This window comes from Nanorana parkeri, unplaced genomic scaffold, assembly GCF_000935625.1.
Source record: "Nanorana parkeri isolate BGI_ZX_2015 unplaced genomic scaffold, ASM93562v1 scaffold765, whole genome shotgun sequence".
In the NCBI taxonomy this organism is placed as follows: domain Eukaryota; kingdom Metazoa; phylum Chordata; class Amphibia; order Anura; family Dicroglossidae; genus Nanorana; species Nanorana parkeri.
Genome location: NW_017307033.1, coordinates 684,625 through 706,662, shown reverse-complemented (window position 1 = coordinate 706,662; position 22,038 = coordinate 684,625). Strand labels below are relative to the sequence as shown.

General features: G+C 43.4%; 1 protein-coding gene across 2 annotated transcripts in view; it reads left to right on the top strand.

The window, feature by feature from the left end:
- The first annotated feature begins 109 nt into the window (after positions 1-109).
- The window catches only part of ASB1 (ankyrin repeat and SOCS box containing 1), a 26,438-nt gene continuing 4,509 nt past the window's right edge, over positions 110-22,038 (top strand). Inside the window, exons 1-5 of one of the 2 annotated variants that reach the window (XR_001941651.1) lie at positions 110-222; positions 4,808-4,949; positions 7,344-7,646; positions 9,874-10,253; positions 13,393-13,535. Coding sequence is in view for 1 of the 2 variants with exons in the window: in XM_018564615.1 (XP_018420117.1) it covers positions 168-222; positions 4,808-4,949; positions 7,344-7,646; positions 9,874-10,253; positions 13,393-13,523 (1,011 nt within the window). In the remaining variant the exon portion in view is untranslated. Of the gene's footprint in view, positions 223-4,807; positions 4,950-7,343; positions 7,647-9,873; positions 10,254-13,392; positions 13,542-22,038 lie in introns of both variants that reach the window. The other variant, XM_018564615.1, reaches the window with a different exon arrangement.

Below are 22,038 nucleotides of genomic sequence, written 5' to 3'. Positions count from 1 at the left end.
TGTCACATGACACAGCGTTCGCTACCTATCCCCGGTTAATGACGTCGTTGATCATCTGTTTGACTGACACAAGCAACGTCCAATCAGCTACGGCAAGAGCCGAGACAGCACTGGCACACCCACCGGGAAGAGTGTGATTACAGACACATCCCCGGGGTGGATTCCGGATGGAGGAGGACTCTGATGGGACAGGCGGGGGTATTAGAGACACCCCTAGAGTAGGTAAGAGCGCCTGCAGTGTGCATGTCCCCGCAGACTTCCTGTGCACGCCTCACGCTGCTAATCATGGGGACCCCACAGGTGTAACCAAAGAACCCAGTGCCCCATCCATCTGTATCTGAGGGCTCTGCTATTTCAAGTCCGGACATTTCATGAAATGAAGTCTGTTATATTCTTTATACATTAAAATTATTCATATTTATTAAACAGATCAGAGACTTTGTCACCGAGAGCTCTGGGAATGGTCAATGGGTGCTGTTATCTGTATTATATACCAGCATGTGTTAGGGATGTGCCGTGTGATCTGAGTGCACCAGAGCCTGCGCAAAACTGTCAGTGACTCCCCTCCTCCCTATCAGCTTAGACCGGGGCATTCCCAACCCCCAGCTACACCTAACAAGGAGGCGGGGAATGCCCCGGCCGCAACTGATTTAGTGGGGTGTTTGTGTGGCCACTGATGCTATAACTCCAGCTCGCATGCTCTGGCACCACACGCCTTTGCTATCTTATGATGGGAGTGTACATTGCACTGCGCTGGCACCGTAGGCAGTGTGCACAAATTGCTAGGAGGTAAAGGAGTTTTGCTGACACACTGATCCTGGCACATCGCACTGTTTATGTTGCTTTTTGTTTTACATTTAGAACTTTTCCGCCCCAAAGCAAGACAAGACAATCTGCCTTGTCACGTATGGACACAGCTCACACCACTGCATTGCTGCGGTGTGTGCTGAAGAAAAGTACTGCATGCAGTACTTTGTTTCTTGGCAGCGGAATGCAGTGTGGTAAACCGCCCGCATCCCACGGTGCCCATAGAACTTAATGAAATGTCACTTCTGACTAGACATGGGCGATTAGTTTCAGACATTTTTTTTCGGAGATTCGGATGTATCCGAATTTCCAAATGACGAATGGTGGTGGGAGACATCAGGCGGACTGACAGGGTAATCTGTCATCGGAACCGTGAGCGTCGAACAGTGTGCTGCCTGCCGGGGGCTCGTGTTCGACACATTGCGGAACGAATTGACAGATTACTAGATGGGGTTGGGCACGACCCCGCTGACTTGATGGACATGTGTCTTTATTCAACCTCAAATACTATGTAAAAAAACAAATCCGAAATTTCGGACGCAATTCATTAGCGGTAGTCTGTACAAATGTGCATTGATTGGGCAAATTTTCGTTGCAGCAAAGTGACATTAAAAAAAAATATATATATATTTTTTTTATATGCAGTTTGCAGAAGAGAAAAAAAAAGCGTAAGGTTCCCCCCCAATTGATACCATAAATAAAAAAGTGCGTGGGGTTCCCCCCAAATCCATACCAGGCCCTTTAGGTCTGGTAGGAATTTTAAGGTTGGAACCCCACCCCCAAAAGATGGGGAGAAAAAAATGTGGGCTCCCCCCTAAAATTCCTACCAGACCCTTGATCCTAGCTGAGGCAGGGCAGGAAAGGGTGGGGGGGATAATCGAGTGCCCCCCCCACGTCTTACCAGGCCACGTGCCCTCGGCATTGGGAGGGTGTCCCCATGCCGATGGGGACATGGGCCTGTTCCCCACAACCCTGACCCGGTGGTTGTGGGGGTTTGCGGGCAGGAGGGCTTATTTGCATTGGGGAACCACTTTAAGGGAGCACCCAGATGCCGCCCCCCCCCCTTGTGAATGAGTAAGGGGTACTTGTATCCCTACCCATTCACTAAAGGGTTAAAATTCAAAGTAAACAAGCAACACTTTTAGAAAAAATCCTTTAATTGAAAAAAACAAAAAACAGTCGATTTTTGACTATTCCTTTCATTTAGGAAAAATGGCTCCATCGATGTAATCCAGCGTCAATCATGAAGCACATGGCCTGGTGAGGGGGGGGAGCAGCGCTCGATCGCCGCCCCCCTTTCCTGCCCTGCCGGGCCTGTGCTCAGATCAAGGGACTGGTATCAATTGGGGGGAACCTCACGCTTTTTTTTTTTTTTCTCTTCTGCAGACTGTAAAAAAAAAAAAAATTTTTTTAATGTCACTTTGCTGCAATGAAAATGTGTCCAACAAACGAACATTCGTACAGATTACCGCTAACGAATTTCATCCGAATCCCAAAACGAATTGACTTTCGGACCCAAATCCCAAAAAACTAAATAACGCAAAATCGGAATGAAAACAGAACAAAATGAATTTTTTGCCTGTGCGCATGTCTACTTCTGACATTTCAATAAAGTTATTGACTACATAGCTGCATTCAGCTTTAGGGGTAACCTACTTTCTCATGTTTTTGTAAATCCCATTTCTTCTAACGTATAACCACTTGAAGACAAATGTAGCTGACACACCCCACAGAGATGACATTTATTGTAGTATATATAAACATTTATGAAAAACTTTTAGAAATATACCAAAACACTTTAAGAAGCATTGAGTCCATAGAAAGCTGACTGAGGATATATCTGCATCCCCGCCATTGATGACATCTTACAGGTACATGCTGGGTTTTCATTGTGATAACAGTCTGATGTGTATATAGTTTGGTAGATTAGCCATCTTGGTTGATTTGGCCATCAAATGACCTGTGTGTGAAGGCTCCGACGGGGGCAACCATTTCCCAACCCGTGTTACACTCTTAGGCCTGGTTCACACCTGGGCGTTTTACAGCGCGTTCGTACACGCTGTAAATCGCTCAACCTGTGAAAACCAATGATTGCCTATGGGCATGGTTCCCACCTGGGCGTTTTACAGCGCATAGGAACGTGCTGCAAAACGCCCTACGCCCAAAGAAGTACAGGAGCTTCTTTGTGGCGTTTTGCCGCGCGTTTCCATTGGTATTCCCGAGTGTGGATCGGGGTTAACAAAGCGGTAACCCCCGAGCCACACTCGGGAATGCAGCGTACAGGTCTTACCTTGTCTGCGATCCCCGCTGTGTCTTCCGGCGGCTGCTGACTTCCGGGTTCCGTCCCTTGCGAGCAGCCGCGTCGCAGGGGGGCGGAGCCGGTGGGAAGTTTAAAAGTGAAACAAAACAAAAAAAATATACCGTATATACTCGAGTATAAGCCGAGATTTTCAGCCCATTTTTTTGGCTGAAAAGTGCCCCCCTCGGCTTATACTCGAGTCAGCGCCAGGTGTCTTCTTACTTACCTCGCTGAGCGTCGCGTCACTGCTGCTCCGGTGTGCGGCGCTCCGAGCGGGGTCATCTGGCAGTCTCCGGGTCCTAATTTAGGTGCAGTGCAGACAATACATTTACAATTATACTAACATGAATGGATTAAATGATCTGTATGTAGCCATATACTATGGATCATTTAACCCATTCATGTTAGCAGAGGATCATTGTAAATGTATTGTTGCAGGCACTCTATATGTACATGTACTATATACTACATATAGAGTGCACTGAACAATAGATTTACAATTATCCTCTGCTAATATGAATGGGTTAAATGATCCGTAGTACATGATATGTAGCCCTGTACCCCCTTTTCCACTTACAGAGCTAGGTTATTTTTCTTTTAAATAAATATTAATGTAATTTTATTGGTATCTATCTACCAGTAGCTGCCTCATTTCCCACCCTCGGCTTATATTCGGGTCAATACTTTTTCCCAGTTTTTTTTGGTAAAATTAGGTACCTCGGCTTATATTCGGGACGGCTTATACTCGAGTATATACGGTATATATATTTTTTTTTTTTAAATAGAGAAAATAAAGGGGAAAAAAATCATACCGCCAGTGAAACGAGCTGAAAAACGAGCATAAAAATACGCTCAGGTGTGAACCCAGTCTTATGGTGTGCACTGAAAACCTGAGAATGGTAACTTCTATCAGAGCGCCTCAGGTTAACAGAATTCTCATTCTGCAAACTCCTAATGGAGAGAACCTCTGGTAGATTTGTAGATAAAAGTGTAATGTATCTGAAGTGGTACTGTCCATTTGTAACAGATGTTTCCCCACTTTTTTAGTCAGATTTGAGAAAACGCCACTATATAAGTGTTTGTTTATCTTATGCAGTGTGAATGGGAACATGTAACAAATTATTAAGTAGGTCTTATCCCAATTTGGCTGCAAAAATGAAATACACTTTAAATGTGTTGTTTGGAAACCTTTCTCTTAAGAAGGCCTCTAGTATATATTATATATACTTATTGCTAGTTATAGAGTTACTATTCACCGTAAAATGGCTAGTTCCAGTGTTGGGCACCAAGTGTAATGTTAGAAGCCCAGTAGGGTCTGTTTCCTATGTGTATTGTGGCACATGTGTAATGACAAGTGCAGAATCTCTGCCCTGGGGCTGGCAGTACACCACAGGGTATTATTCTGTGCTACCCAATATGTTAATAACCGACAGAACATATGGCTGGTAGCTGGAAGATAATATCTGCAAGCTGCACAGTTATAAAACCAAAATGAAACGTAATGCATATGGGTCACAGATTGCACATGAGCCTACAGAGGGACCATTGCAGTAACTTGTAAAATATAATCCCCCTTATTAATTCTAGTTTTATTTGCATGCATTCCTGGGTGCTTTTTGTTTGAGGAGGAAAGATTGTATGATTACTCTGTTATCAAGTCTGTTCATTATTTAGGCATTGCAACTCTTTGGCTTTTTGCAGGACGCAACTTGAAAGCCTGGCTGCAGGACCAGTACTGTGACCATGAGCTGGAGCATTGTCAGGACACGCTGCTACACAATGCTGCTTGTGTTGGGGATATTGATACACTGAGGACACTATTTCAGGAGGAGAGGTTTCTAAGGTATGTCTGAGACAGTGTGCACAAGTAAAATGAGCTGCCAGGGGGATTATACACACTGACAGCGTGGTTCCTCCCTGTAAGACTGGGACTTTCTCAGTTTGATGTACAAATCAGTGTTAGTGGAGCCTCACCTGTATACACCTGTACAGTGTATAAAGGTGCCCATACACTGCTCGATTCTCGTACAAGAATCGTGGGAAATCCCGCGATCGTACGAGAATCGAACAGTGTGAACGAAGACGTGCGACCGTTTCTAATGTACGGTCGCACGTCTTTTGTCTAAGGAGCATGTTAGAAAATCAGCCGAGAATCGTACGATTTTCGGCTGGTTAGAACGGTGCTCGGGAGACAAATGCCGAACGGGCCGGTGTGCGCACGCGCACACTGCCCGTTCAGCATTGCGGTCATCGGAAGCCCGCCCCTCAAGGGGGCGGGCTCGCGGTGATCGAGAGTGCGATCTGCCTGTCCAAGATGGGCAGATCGTACGTTTTTTTAATCACTTTACAACCATCGCAAGACTAAAGTCTTGCGATGGTTGTACAGTGTATGGCCACCTTAAGAGGTGTGCAGTATGTTTTACTTGAACAGTGTGCTTTTCAATCACTCATTAAGGGACACAAGGTGAAGTAATTTTGAGACTCTGCTCCTGCCTGCAGGAGATTGGACACTGGCAACCAAACCTTTAAGGCGGCCTAGTATAATCCCTCTCACTCTCGGCATGCTCCAGTTTTTGCTAACGTCTTAGGAGAATGGACTCCTCTGAGAGTCATGTTTGCTGACTCATGGTACATGAGGAGTCTGCTAACAAAACTCCTAAATTTAAAGCGATACTAAACTCAGAAATTAAATAATAAAATAACCTCTATTATATAAATATTAGGGATGCACCGAAATTTCAGCCGCCAAAACATATCGGCCAAAAATGGCACTTTTGCAAAATGCCAAAAGTGCAATTTTTTGGCCGAAATGGTGGTGCATCATTGGTTTCTCTCTTTCTCTCCTCCCATTTGACCGCCCCTCATTTAAACCTTTAGGCTTAAGGACAAGGATCCATCTTCCCCTGTTGAGATGCTCTCCACTAGATCAGTTAATGCTTCATAGGCGTTTCAGCATCAGACATCTGTTTGCAAGGCTGCCACCTGGTTTTCTGTTCACATGATGCTTGTTAGGTTTTATCAGGTCTCAGGCCTCAACTGGAAGGGAATATTGCTCTAAAAAAGTATTTTTATTGTCCACTAAGAGACACTGGATCAGTGGTAATTATAAGACAGTTGGGTTATACTGCTGCCTACAGGAAGAATTGGACACTGGCAAAAAAAAAGCCATGGGCCAGCAAGCTAGCAAACAGTAGATATATGAAAAAACGAGGGTTTAATAACACTTTCAGCGTAGGGTCCTTCAGGAAGCTCTTTGAGCTGCAGGCAGCCCGTAGTTTTAGTACCGTATATACTCGAGTATAAGCCGTCCCGAATATAAGCCGAGGTACCTAATTTTACCACAAAAAACTGGAAAAAGTATTGACCCGAATATAAGCCGAGGCTACATATCATGTACTACGGATCATTTAACCCATTCACATTAGCAGAGGATAATTGTAAATCTATCGTTCAGTGCACTCTATATGTAGTATATAGACTGCCAGATGACCCCGCTCGGAGCGCCGCACACCGGAGCAGCAGTGACGCGACGCTCGGCGAGGTAAGTAAGAAGACACCTGACGCTGACTCGAGTATAAGCCGAGGGGGGCACTTTTCAGCCAAAAAAATGGGCTGAAAATCTCGGCTTATACTCGAGTATATACTGTATGTTGTTTTGGTGGGTTTGTTAGGATTTTTGTTTGCTGTGTTGCCCCAACCTCAGTTGAACTGCTTTTGGATGAGCCAATTGTCTTAGATTTACTCTTCATAAACTCTCTTCATAAACGATAAAGAAAATGGCATTTTTGTACTTACCATAAAAGAAATCTTTTGAAATTCATTAGTGGACACAGGTCCTACCTAATACTGCTTTTCTAAAAATGGAAGGTGAGTGTGTACGTGGGGGGGGGTTGTTATACTTGGCTGGCTAATGTCTTTTTTGTTTGGCAGTGTCCAGAACAGATGTAAAAATTGTTCTGGCCCATAAGGAGTATACAGGTGCAGGAGCTGGAGTGTTTATGGCAGAGTGCATAATGATTACATCTAATAATTTTGCACTCAACTGCACTCATGAATTAAATCTAACAAATAAAAAATAGACTTAATTGCATTTTTAAACAGCTTTTGTTTGTTGGATTTCTGTTTGAATTGTTTGTTTTGTTTTTGTTTTTTTATTACATAGTTGTCTTCTACGGAGAGGTTTCTTTTTAAATGACTGTCTGACAAGTGTCTTCTGCTCCCCTTCCTACTCCCACAGACGTATAAATGAGAAGTCAGTATGGTGTAGCGGATGGCTCCCCTGTTCTCCTTTACGCATTGCAGCAACAGCCGGCCATGCAGATTGTGTCTCTCTCCTGATCCATCATGGGGCAGAGTTGGAACTAGTGGATGTAAAAGGGCAAACGCCTTTATTTGTAGCCACAGAAAATGGACACTTGGAATGTGTGCAAGTCCTTCTGAAAGCTGGAGCAGACCCTAACGGCAGTCCACACAATCGGAGTTCCCCCGTATATCATGCAGCTCGCATGGGCAGAGCTGATATATTAGAAGAGCTCATCAGGTGAGAGGATGAATGAACACAGTCTATGATATTGTATGGCTATCCTGTGTGATAAGGAAGTGAGGGTGTTATCAGATTGGATTGTTGGGTAGAGGAAGACATGGCTTGAGAATTCCATATTGGCATTCACGCTTTCTCTTAATAGAAGTTCAATCACATGCAGCATATGTACTGCAGCTGGACAGCTTTTGGATCCATACAACATATTGGTAAATTGTGGGGGGTCTTTAGGATTGCACAGAAGTATATAACAGTGAAAAGCTGGTCATACACTGTTCTTTTTTTGTTCAACCGCACGCTGAAAAAACAGATTAGAACAGAGTTATACCTTCTGTTTCTTTTGGTTCAGGTATTCTGACAGCGGCAACCACCTGCCGCTGTCAGAATACCCAAACAGAGCTGGCAGCTCATTGGCTGCCCACTCTGTTCGTTCAAAGATTTTCCAATTGGCTCCTTCTATCTGCTGATTGCCGAAAGGGTGCCGAGAGCAGCTTTAGGTGTGTGATGTGTGAGGGCAGTTTTTATATAGAGGCTCTGTGGTGCCTCTCAGGACACACAGCAAAGAACTTGGTGGAAAGGGACAATTAACAATGTGCCCTGACAGAACTCTAATTGCAGGGAATCAGGGCCAGCTAGTGGTGGGAAAACTATAAGGACATGTTCTGTGACAGTGGACTCTCATTTTTTTATGAATTAAAAACCTATTTAAATATACATAAACAGTCATAAAACTTTTATATTTGGTTCTGACATTCAGTTGTTGCACATAGCTCCTCATGTAGCTCAATTCCTGCAGCTAGAAAGGGGTTCCCTGAAATGACTCTAAATCTAAGAATGCAAGGAGCTGTGTTCATAGGTTACAGCCTTACCTATACACTGGAGCATGAGAGGGAGTCTGGGAAAGGAGAAACATCTTGTATCATTAAACAGGATTCTACCACATAGAATGAGCAGGATCTATAAAACGTACAAAATGAAGAAAGCAAATACAGACACAGTAAGCGGAGCCAGGAAGCTATGTGATGGATTAAGGGGAATAAGTACTTCCACTTTACACTGAAATAACATGCTGGTAAAACAGTGTTTAATGCAGGAAATTGAGCAAAGATGAAATATACATTGACAGAAGTAAATGAAGAGGATATGACATTTGTGTAAATAGAATAATGTGCATCAACCATAATGAAGAGGATACAAACATTAGTGGAAACAGAATATTATGCAGGAAAAGGAATAAAGAGGTTAATGGTTGTCAGTGGGGAACAACTGAATCAGGACAGTAACCTGTATCATGTGATCCCCTTAATTCTTCAATGGTGTGAATATTGAAGTGATTATCTGATGTGATTGAGGTGTTTTGTAGACGCATCAATTGTGTCTGCGTGCTACAGTAATTCCAGTGTGGTAAAGTCCTTCCATACATGATGGTCATTGTGATGAATTATCTGTGACATAAGGCATAGGAAATGTTCCCTAACGTAGGGCCGATGTCAATAGGCTTTTTTTCCCACTTAAACACATTTGTATTGTCTATGGCCGCTTGTGAATTCTCAATGATCTCAGAAGCATCCAAAACTGATGCCATTGACTCAAGCACTAAGGCAGTCTACGCAGGCTTTTAATGTCCTAATGAGGACAGATTCACCAGGCAAGAAATAAGAAAGACTCCGCAACAGGGATGGCAATAAAAGTCAGCAATAAAAAGCTGACAGGGGTACTAGTCTTCCCATACTAAAAGCAAATAAAGCATTTCTTTTCTGTTTTGCTTTTGGACATTTACCCTCACTTCCTGTCTGGTGAAAAGATTTCCACTGGGACACTATTTTCCACTGGGGTACTATTTTTCAGTGCACACCACTGTGTTCCACCACAATGCAGTGGTGTGTACTGTGCCCATGCGTGACAAGGCAAATTGCCTTGACTTGCCTTGCCTTGGGGCTGCGCCGGACCAACGCATCTGGTGTGAAATTACCCTAAAAGTCCCAGATAGCTGTACAAACTCATCAGGGGTCCAGGAGGTAACACTGAGCATAGGGAAGAATGTGTTCAATAACATCCTCATGAAGTATATTCTGTATTTGAGGGGACTCTTATAGAGGACGGGTATGTTTAGAGGTAATTTGGACATGTGAATTCTGACAGAGCGGGAGTCCAAACTTGGTCATGTGATACAAGGTGAACTATAGCCTTCCAAGAACGGTTTATATTTTTTCTTCCCTATTTCCAGATACGGTGCAGATGTGGACGTTGATCACCAGCTGTCCTGTGGTTTGGAGTCTTCCCCTCGATGTCTGACATCATTGTCATGCACACCATTGTATATTAGTGCAGCGTATGACAGTTTGCCTTGCTTCCGTCTCCTGCTTCAGGCTGGTGCCAACCCTGACTATAACAGCTGTAGTATGGTATGTGAGGCAAACTTTTCACGAGCATCCCCATCCTGTCTGTTGGAGGCAGTTCTCCGCCATGGATGTGATCAACCATTTGTTCAGCTACTTATTGACTACGGGGCAAATCTTTATCTTGTACGCAAGGAACCGAGTGTTGTGGAAAACTCCAGAAGGAAAGTAAACCCAGAATCCCTGAAACTCTTCAAGGAAGCAAGATGTAAGTCCTGATACGTACGTACATGTGCGTGCGTGCGTGTGTGTGTGTTTGAGGAGGGGTATGCTGGCATCTAAAAAGCATGGTGGGGAAGCCAGACACTCAGTTGTTCTTCTAGTTATGGAGGTTTTAGGGTCCTTTAGAAGGATTATGCTTCAAGGATATGTAAACCTTAATAATGAACTCTTATTTGCCCCCTTTTAGTCTCCTAACGATACCATTGTTCTAAGGAACACCTCCCCCTTCGTTATGGAGATGAGGAGGGGGAGTGGTTGCTCTGTAGTCCTAAGCCACTTACTGTCCAGGACGATAATTCTGCTCCTCTGAATATATAGTACGGTGAGTGACGTTGTCATCCTAGGACAGGAAACAAAAAAAAGTCTAAAGAAAACGCAGCTGCCACATGTAAGGACTGCATCAGATCATGTGTTTGTTCATGGATTTAGATGCACTATAAGAGTTGTAGATACCGTGGCTACACCAGCGGGTAGTGGGTACCACAATTAGGTGCGAGCCTCAGCAGTCATTCAGCACCTCAGTATATGCCTATATAGTAGTGTAAGGGCAAACATAGCAGGATTCACATGCATGTTGAAGCACAGATGCGTGGGATTTTTGGCAATCCAGACATAAAAGTGTGGAAAGTGATGCACACAATTCACCTGCCCAGCTAACCCTGATGGTTCTAAAACAATTTTTATTGATTATTGACCCAAAAAAAAAAGATTGTTTCCAATCACTTTATTACACCATTTGTGTGCCATTCTGTAAATAGATGTTTTCCAAACCTAAGTCTCTGAGGTGTAGGGACTGACTGAATGAGCAAATATCTTCAAACTCTGTATTTTCAATTTATATTCAACTTTCATTATACTATATGGTTTATATATACTGGAGCTTCTTTCTATACTTGTAAATGGCTTACTTATGCTAGCTCTACAAATCTGCCGCCTCCAATCTCTTCCTTCTGTACGCACGCACACACTTTATAGCAGTTCCTCTACAACTACTCTGGTTCCTTTTCCTATGGAAATTTCTTATCCCTGTGTCTGAATATCTATCAGACATCACATTTCCAGCTGAAATTCGAACAAAAAGTACTCCCACAATAAATCCACCCTGCATGTTTTGGCACTTAGAGGAGAACTATGAGGTGAGTGCTTTTCACTCACCTCATAGTTCTAGCCGACCTGTGACAATGAGACTGTCACAGGTCAGCTCAGTAGATCGGGAAGTAAGCAAACACATACTGGCTTTCGCTCACTTCTCAATCCTGTCACGGCTCTCTGCTGACTGGCGGAACGGACGGGGGAGGGGGCGGGTACAGCTGGCTCTGCCTCTAGATAGGCAGAGCCAGCTGTCAGTCACGCAGCTGGGCGGATCCAGACATAATTGTCGGGATCCGCTCCGGCTGCGGCGTCTCAGTATACCGCGAGCTGTAGCTCGCGGTATACTGAGCCTAGGGTGACGGGAGGACGCTAGTTTGTGTCCTCCCGTTACCCTAAGGAGAACTAACGGGGAAAGCCCTAACCCCATAGTTCTCCTTTAAGTGTCTTCCTCGGGGGAGTGAATGTGACTTAGTGCTCACTCATACACATAATATGACCGCCGGGCACATGGGCTGCCTTTATTTCTACCCTCCAAGGTGCCTCAGTGTTATGAAGTCGCTGTGTCATCACGCATTTGCATTCTTCTTCCTTTACACCCAGCTGGTCCATCATCTTCTCTTGGACAGCACCATCTTTATTAGGGTGTGAATAGCCTTACAATAAATCCATCTTTTTTCCTGTTATGTTTTTTTGTTATAACAGATATAATAGTATCTATGAAGGTGGCTAAGCTTAACATAGAAGTGATTAAAAATACTACTTAAACAAGCAACAATGGATAAGAGATAGTAGTTGGATATTGATGTCATCGGTACTATTCTTTTACGTATTTAATTGTATAAAGAAATTGTATATAATATGAAATAAATAAAAATATATTCTTGAAAAAAAAATAAATCCATCTTTTACAGAAGTCTGTTTATCTTCTTTAATCAACCAGGTACTTTTTTTTGTATGTATATAAAAATATATCCTCCTGCCACAGTCATACATCGTGATTGGGAAATATTTACATGTTCTTTTTATTTGAATACAACTATATATAAAAATAATTCTCAATTTGAATCTTCACCTGCAACAAAGACTCTTTTATAGATCTATTTAAAGTTATTTATTACATCAGTAAATGTTGTTGTTTTTTTCTCTCTAAATACAAGCAGTGTTAAGTATCTGACTCTGACCTGGTATCAGCCACTTGCTGTCCCTGTACAGCCGAGCTAGAGTGTGAGAGGAAGAAGTCAATCAGTTCATGTTCAGACAAGAATCATGCTGATAGGAAGAGAAGCACAGTGGCATAGAGATAAGCTCATCACTGTGCTGCTGCTGCTGCTGCTGCTCCTTCTTTCACGTACCAGTCACAGGCCAGGACAGGGCAGGGCCAGGATGACCCAGGGTCAGAGGAAGTGGGTTGACTGATGTTCACCATCAGCTTGTAGCAGAAATAATATTGTGGGGAGAATCGCTGGTTTGAAGGTGAATATCACAGCTGATTTTGTTATTGTATCTTCTCATGGGCTATTCATTTTTTTCTGACGTTTGACTTTAAATACCAACATTTGTAAATATCCTAATAATACCTTTACATAAAGAAGGCCAATTTTAGGAGATAATGAAGAAACTGCCACCTGTAATATTGATGCCGTCTATAAGGTTAACCACATACCTCAGGCTCTATTTAGTTGTTCAAACTTTCCTGTGCATAGAATATTACCAGTAGCTTATATGTAATGAATATTAGTAAGTTTGTTTTAGACATAGTGGTCCTTTCAAGAGTAACAGCATTTTCAGAAAGACTCCTTACCCTCCCATTTTACTCCCCCTGCTGAATACTGGGTTCTGTCATGTTTTTTTACCTGCGGCCGGCCCATCCTCCTTGGATCATTCTCCGGGACACATAAGGCTTCTACTGCACACGCAGGGGCAGAGGATGGGCCAGCTGCAGTTAAACATTGAGGTGGAACAGATAGCAAGCAAGTCTGAATTTATGATCTGGGTGTAAAGCTGAAGCACTAACAATGTTCACTCTTATTCAGGTTGTACACAGACCCTGTCAAGTTTATGTCGTATTGCTGTGCGGAGGGCGCTTGGAAAACATAGACTGTCCTGTATTAATAGCCTCCCTGTTCCATCCCGTGTTGTGCACTACCTTCTCCATGAGGACTGATGTTATCGCTCACCACATATTCCTGCAACATTGACTCTGTTATATGGAAATATCTTTTTTTTAATCTATATATTATTTGCTACATGTTAATATGGAGCTTGGTATACAAAACAAGTTGGACATCAATAATCATGTTGTAAAGGTACAGAAATCACATGCTTTTTGTTATTTGAAATAAAACAAAATATAAACATTATGTAAACTGTAAACAAATGTTTTGTGTGGCTGCAAACAGTTCATGCTTCAAGAATTGACCAATAAACATGTTTACCTCTCCATGGCCCTGGGTGTCATCTTGTTGGCGTGGCTGGGCAAAAGGATCTATTATACAAGTATGTATGGACTAAACTGATTTACAATGAAAGTCTTGAGCAGAGGGTAATCGTCACAGGTCTATGGACCTCTAGCTTCATATGTTGCAGTTAGCCTGTATACTGGAAGAACTTATTAACCAACCCCTTCCAGTCGCTAACAAGTAGGACCTCAGTGAAAGTCCAATGTAATGCTATAGTTTTCCATGCATTAAAAAAAAAAGGAATTTGCTGCTCCAAAATTTGTCACAAAAGATGCATAGAAGACACCACACCGGGCTAAATAAACTGGGAATTGCAAAGTTGTGCGAGATAAATTCAGTAACCTGTGACCAGAAGGGCCATATCAGAAGAAGTTTCCCATTTTACATCTTACATTTGACATGTTTAAATGGGTTTTTTTTATCCTTAAAAGAAGAACCTGGATTGCAAATTTTTTTTTTTTCAACCCATTTTTTTTAGTGTAATAATTGTAGTGGGCCTTGCCACCCTTCCTAAGCAATTCAACCAGTCAGGCCCTTCCATGCATGGTGTGCTTTACACACTCCATTATTTCCCATGGAATGTCTGTACACTTTCTGGTCCACATGTACATCCACCACCACCTTGACTTCACAGATTTACATAGTATTTGGGGTTGAATAAAGACATAGGTCCATCAAGTCCAACCCATAGGTCTGCGCATCATCTCTTTCTTAGGAGTACCTGTACCCCTGTATATTACGGTCTCTCGGGAAATCATCCAAGAGTATCTTGAACAATTCCACACTCCTGGCTGAAATCACTGCCGATGGCAGTGAGTTCCAGACCCTAACCGCTCTTACCGTGACGAAACCCCTTCACCCCCTGTGCTGGAATTTGTTTTCCACCAATTTTAGGTGGTGTCCTCTAGTTTTTGTAACGGAGTTAATCTTAAAGAGTTTGTTGCGAATGTTGCTGTCGCCATTGAACATCTTGTACATGAAAATCATATCCCCCCTTAATCTCCTTACATCCAACGTGAACATGTTTAAATTTATTAGCCTCGTCTCATAGCTCTGGTCCTCCATTCCCCTAATTAGTTTGGTTGCCCTCCGCTGGACCCTCTCCAGATCAAGGACATCTTTTCTTAATACTGGTGACCAAAACTGGACCACGTACTCCAGGTGAGGTCAAACCAATGCTCTATAAAGTGAGAATGTCCATACACGCTGGACTCTATTAATTTCAATTCAACGTTTGTACACCTCCTGGGCTCTATTCCTTTCAGTATAACGTCCATAAACCACCTGACTTCATTTGTGGTAGTCTACAGCAGTTTCATAGAGTTGAATGAAGGCTATATGAAGAAACTCTGATTCCAATCAAGACACACAGCAAAGATTGTGGCGGAAAGGACACAACTATGTGCACTAACGGAACATTTTCCAATGAGTGAAAAAACTATTTAAACATTCAAGCTGGCCATACACCTTACAATTATCTGCAGATTTTCTGTGGTCAGATGGAAAAGGTTCAACAGATTCCTCCATCTACAACTGTGTGGATGGAGTAATCTCCTCATGGGCCAATCTGTTGCACTTTTTCCATCTGACCACAGAAAATCTGCAGATAATTGTAAGGTGTATGGGCACCTTTAGACAAACAGTGCTGCAAGCACTATTTTTGCAGATCACACTGGACCGGAATGCAGGCATTAATGTGCCTGTGTTCCAGGTGTGGGCGATCGCACTGTGGGCAGGGGGCATGGCTGTGGCGCCATTGACTTCAATACAAACACACACTCCCCTCCCGCCCCTGTATGCAGGGAGTCGGCCGGCTTGCATTTCAGTGCATTTCAGAGGCCCCGGCGTACTGTCCTCCGCGGTGCTCGTGTGGCCGATGTTACACATGGGGACAGGTGTCCCCGCCCCTTTCCATCTGCGGCGTCTGACTCATTCAGCCAGCGGCCGCACAAGCACCAGAGGAGCATAGCCACAGGCAGTCCCTTTTGCACCTGGGGCCCCCCCAGCAGATGTGCAACGTCACCCAGCGCCCTGGCTCCAGGATTTTTATTTTAATATTTCTTTTACTGTTGGGGGGGGGATGGTCTTCGGGGAAATATTAGGGGTCTAAACAGCCCCCTGATATTTCCCATTTAAAATAGAAATACAAATTGATGACACAAAGTCCTCAATCTGTTTTTCTGCTGCCTCTGTTCTAAATGAATGCAAAGCACAGAGGCTTCCATTCATTCAGAACTATTTACTATCATCCAGTTTCTGAATGGGGAAGAGCCTCTGTACAATGCTACTCCCCATTGTGAAAGTCATGAATGAACAGGAAGTGATGCAAATCACTTCCTGTTCATTCATAACTGGGGACACATAGTACTAACACTGGAGTGATCAGCTGATCGCTCCAGTGTTTGTCCTGCACAGAGGATCAAACATATCACTGATATGCACCAATCCTGCGCTGGGAGGAGAGGACATTGCGAACTACCAGTGATCACTACGCGACCTAATGGGCACCCCTGTCCTAGATTGTTCACTTCTCCCGCCTTCTCCAAACTCTTCACCCTTTTGTGAATAACCCTGTTAGTTTTTGCACATAGCTCCTCATCTCGCTCAAACCTTGCATCTAGAAATGGGTCCACCTTTCTCTGAAATAACCCTAAATCTGAAAATGCAAGGAATGGTGTGTATAGGTTGCAGCCCCACCTACACATTGGAGCACTAGTGAAAATGGAACAGACGTTATATATGTGCTGTGTGACCTGTTGGACCTGGAGTCATTTGCATCCACAGCAGTTTCTCCCTGGGTCTGGGAAAGGGGAAAAATCTTGTGTCATTAAACAGGATTCTACCAAATAGAATGAGTAGGATCAATATAACAGACAAAATGAAGAAAGGAAATACAGACACAGTAACGGGAGCCAGGAAGCTATGTGATGGATTAAGGGGAATTAGTACTTCCACTTTACACTGAAATTACACGCTGGTGTTTAATGCAGGAAATTGAGCAAAGATGAAACATACATTGACAGAAATAAATGAAGAGGATATGACATTTGTGTAAATAGAATAATGTGCATCAACCATAATGAAGAGGATACAAACATTAGTGGAAACAGAATATTATGCAGGAAAGGAATAAAGAGGTTAATGGTTGTCAGTGGGGAATAACTGGATGAAGACAACTATCTCAATGATCAAGATTCTGGAGAAAAATATGTCATCTCCTTCATTATTCAATACTGTGCTAGAAACATAAAGTAGAATCCGACTGGCACCTGAGGATGAAAGCAAGCAAAGGTTTTTCCTGTAGAGTTCTTAGGTTGTTAGGTAGTATGTCCTACTGCATTAGTCTCCTGGTTTGTCTTCAAAAAGGATGGGATGTTAGAGACGTGGCTCGGGTGTGGGCACTATGCTGTACATCTTCTGGCATTGTCCTACCCTAACTAAATTCTGGCTTGAGGCGAGAAACATTGTTAACCAATTGGTGGCTCCGGAGCTGAGCCCTGAGGTGTTCTTACTGCACATGACCAGTTTATCACGGTACCAATATAAATCATCCATCTCTATCCATCTGCTCAACGCCGCAAAGGTGTGTATCCCAGCACTATGAAAATCAGACCATGTTTGACTATCTAAGGCAGTGGTGGCAAACCTTGGCACTCCAGCTGTGCCAAAACTACAAATCCCAAGATGCATCTGCCTCTGGGAGTTATGTCTGTGGCTGTCAGAGCCTTGCAATGCCTCATGGGACTTGTAGTTCCAAAACAGCTGGAGTGCCAAGGTCCGCCATCACTGGTCTAAGGTCAACGAGATCTATCTCTTGGAAAATCTTACAGCCACTGTCCACAATACAGAGGAGCTTTTCTGCAACACCTGGAACTTTATTTCAGAACTTCAAGGAGAGAGGTTTAGGGCTTAGGACATCCATGAGGGAAAAATAGACAGAACATAACTGCAGATTCAACAGTCCCTTTCAGTAATCCACAGTTCACGATCAATAGGAGCACACGCTGACACTGAGTATTTGAGCAACAGCTGAAGAGGGATAGGCATGAGATATTAAGTAGGAAAGACACCAGACTTGCCCCTGAGGTCCATTCCATTTCAGGAACCTCTAGCAACCATCAGTTTCCCTGGTTCTCCTCCTCAATCAGTATTAGGCCTCCTCCGGACCTGAGGCCTAGCGAAGCATATCCCAAACTTGAGCATTCCCATCTGGGGGCAGGCTGGAACTAGACTAGAACTAGCACATGGCCATTCCCCTGAGCATATATCCACTTCTCCAGCATGCACCACTGACCATGAAACCACAAGTTATTGGCTGGTGAGCCACAAAAACTCATAATGCTGCCCCATTGGCTGTCCTACACTGCAGAAGGGTCACACCCCACTCAGGCAGGCACAATCAATGTAAGATCACCTGGAATTAACCAGATAAATGCCAACTATAATTCAGCCAGACTGTCTACAGCTACACATGGTTATCACCATTTCTATTATTTGGATTGCTAGTTCTACCAACTCATCATTTATACCCGAGGGAAGTATTTATCTCTCATCTGCCATGGATACAGCTGCCTGCTTTAAACAGGAGCTTGGTGCTGCTTCATTCATCTATTCAGCAAATATAGGACTTCCGTAAGACGAGTTCTGTATTTGAAGATCCAGTAGAGTGCGTTTGAGCACCTAAATGCAGATGAGTTAATCTAACTCAACAAGTTGATTGTGAAACATATTTGTTTTGTTAAGACTTGAAAACCAGCCCGGAGGTTACACTGTGACACAGGAGACTGTAGGAATGAAGTGGTTTGCTCTCCTTCCCTTTTACACTATTGCATGTCCGTTATTTAAAAAAGTTTTTTTCATTTCTACCTTCTACACTAAAACTTCCATTGCACCCCCAATTGTCCATTAAACAGTTAGTTTTGACTTGTGTAGCGCTCACCCCCTAAGGAGCCGCTGGAATAAACGGGTCTTCCATATCCTGTCTTGAGATTTTAGAAGCCTGGCTGCCCCAATAGCACTTGCCACCCTCTGTGGCAACTGACCAAAGCGAGGTCCAGACTGTAGATATGATGCTGAGGAATTTTTATCAAAGAACTTCTGGGATAGAGAGTTAGGGTGAGGATCATCCAGGCTCATGTAGACTCCCTTACTTTGAAGAGCACAGTAGCTGCTGCCATTCACAGACTAGGACCTTTAAGCCAGATAGGGCAAGCTGTGTTTAGAGCACCTGGCTAAGCAGTACTTAAGTCAGAAGTCATCTTAATTCTTGGTATCAGTAGTAGCCACTGGGCCCCCCACTCAGGCCTCAGTGTAAGCACATGGCTAGTTCCCTAGGCTTCAGGACTAGCCATCCCAGATAGTCCATAGCAGCCTCCCCTCAGGCATGCTATGTCCTCTTCCAGCATGCACCACTGGCCATGAACCTCCTAGTGATTGTCCAGGGAGACATAAATAGTGTAGGGCGGCAACAACTAATCAACATAATCGATTATAATCGATGATTGAAAAAGTTGTCAACTTTTTCAATCATCGATTAATCGGCTTCCGATTAGTTGCGCCTGTTCACAGCTCCACACACGCTGCGAGCCACACTTCCTCCCCACCTCATGCTCGCCGCTGCCAGACCCACCCGCATCCGTGCTCCACACGCCGCACCTCCTCCCCGCCTCACGCTCACCGCCCACATCCACGATCGGCACAGGGACGCGGGGAGAAGAAGGAGGAGCAGGTGTAGGCGGATGACAGCCGCTGATAGATAGGCCCGATCTCAGAAACAAGTTGCTGGAAGACTGCTCAGGTAAGCCTGCACTTTCCCACACGTGGCGCTCTATAATGTATTGCTGGGATTTGGATTCCTCTATAGCTGATGGTACATTGTGCTGTATATTATACATGGGAATACAAATCCCAGCAATGCATTATACACTGTATGTATAATGTATTGCTGGGATTTGTTGTATTCCTGTATAGCTGGTGGTATTCTGCATTGCGCTGTATAGAGGACTACAAATCCCAGCAATCATGCATTATACAGCGCCATGCGGAATACCACCAGCTATAGAAGAGTACAAAACCCAGCAATAGTACATTATACAGCGCAATGCAGAATAAAGCCAGCTATAATGTACTATTGCTGAGATTTTTTTGTATTCCTCTATAGCCGATGCCATTCTGCATTCATTGCTGTATAATTTGACACTTTTAATTTCACTATATTGTACACCACACTTTTTTTTTACATCCACCGCTCCAAGCTTGCTCCTGTGATGGACTACAATCTCAATACAAACTAGTAGTCCCATCACTGGAGCCATTTTTTAAAATGTATTTGATTTGATGTTTTATCCGATTTACGGATTAATCGAACTTAATAATCGGCTAACTAATCAATTTTGAAAATAATCGTTAGCTGAAGCTCTAAAATACTCATAACAATCCCTTAGTGGTTGTTCTCCTCTGTAGCAAGGATACACCCAGCAGCAGGCAGATACAAATGATAATAGATTGCTTAGGGGAAACCAAATGAGCATACACTTTAGATCAGTATCAGACTGAATACAAGCTGCGCTCCTGCTTATAGGGTGCTACACTTACATTTATGGATTTATCCTACAAATTACATTTTGATCAGTTGCATTTTAAAGAGTTTCAGGCAACAAGACCAGGTTTGTTTTTGTCAGAGAGTAGGTAGGTCCACTCAGCACAAGTTAACTAAAATAAAGATTGGCAAAAAAAAGGGACAGGCGTCAATGGAGGTTAAAACCCGCTGTTGACTTGCGATTTCCTTCCAATTCTGGTGTGAATGGGCCCCTTAAAGATTTACCACCTATTTCTATTCTAATGACAGCTTTAAATGTGGAATTTTTTTTTGCTTTCATTAATAACATTCACTGGACAAATAGGCTGAATCTCCCTAATGGGGGCACAGACAGAAATAATCATCTGACAAGTGTTCTGATCCCTCTCCACTCTTTCCAAAACTAAAAGATAAGTTTGGCTTGAGTTGCACAATGGTCCTTGAAGATCCTTCCACCGTTAGCTGATTTTGGCCACATCCACCACACTGCATGCACTGCTTTACTACACTCCGCCAGAGCCCAGGGGAGTAGGGAATGAGGGGAATAAGTTTTGCTCCAGAGTTCCCTGATGGTCTTAAATCTGGGCAGAGCACAATGAAATGTTAAGACCTTGCAGAGGCACACAATAAATTCTAACTGGAAAATAGACTAGAGCTTTGCTTGTCTCACACCTTCTAGAGAGGCTGTCAGCGTGCAGACTGTGCTGTAATCTTTATGACCAGATATGTCCTCTTTTTCATTACCCAGCAATCATACAGCATACTTTTATCGTCCCTGGCGAGTCTACATCACCACTGCCTCATCTTAACACTGGCACAATGCCTCAGAGATAGCTGCTCCACATGACACATAGGTGGTTGGTGACAGCTGCCCTTACTGTTCTCTGTCAGCTGCTGCTGACATCAGGTAATTCAGACTGCTAAGAGAAAAAGACAGAAATAATCAAATGCGGAATATTCATTTTTAAAGGCACCGGTGAGACTTGTACTATGGGTCATTAGTGACTAAATGTGGCACAGGGTGTCTGTTCATGTATTAAATGCAAATCGATACCATGGCTGTACAAAGCCAGATATTCAGTAGGTCTAAACTAAAAAATTACATATCCCTATTTTTTGCCTTTTAGCTTTTTTTACTGAATGTTAGCAAAATTCCCTGGCTCCAAGCAAGCACAATGTGTCCAAATGAGTATAGACGGCAGGTTATGTATATAAAAACAAAAAGGTGCATGCAGCATCCGCACAGCTGAATTTTGACAGCTTGACTGTAATAAACAACGGTTGCTTTGGCAGACATCAGGCTTTGTTCACACTGGCTTAAGCTTGTATGGGAGCAGTGTGGAAAGTGTTTGACAGCAGAAAATGAGGATGGGGATGTAACCCTTGTTTATGATGCTCAAGACAGGGGCATTGGGGATGTCCCAAAAACAAAAGGCTGTAAAGGCCAACAGAGGTCACCCCACTTGAGAAATAGGAGAGCCCCCTTCATAATGAAGAGGACTTGTTCCCCAATTTACTGGACTTGGAAGGCCAGGACTAACAACTAAATTGAGAGCCTGGCTTATATTTGGAACCCGAGGATTGGGAGGGGGCAAAAGTAACACTTCTTGAAAGGGAGTTGATGATTTAGCTTTCGGCTGCTT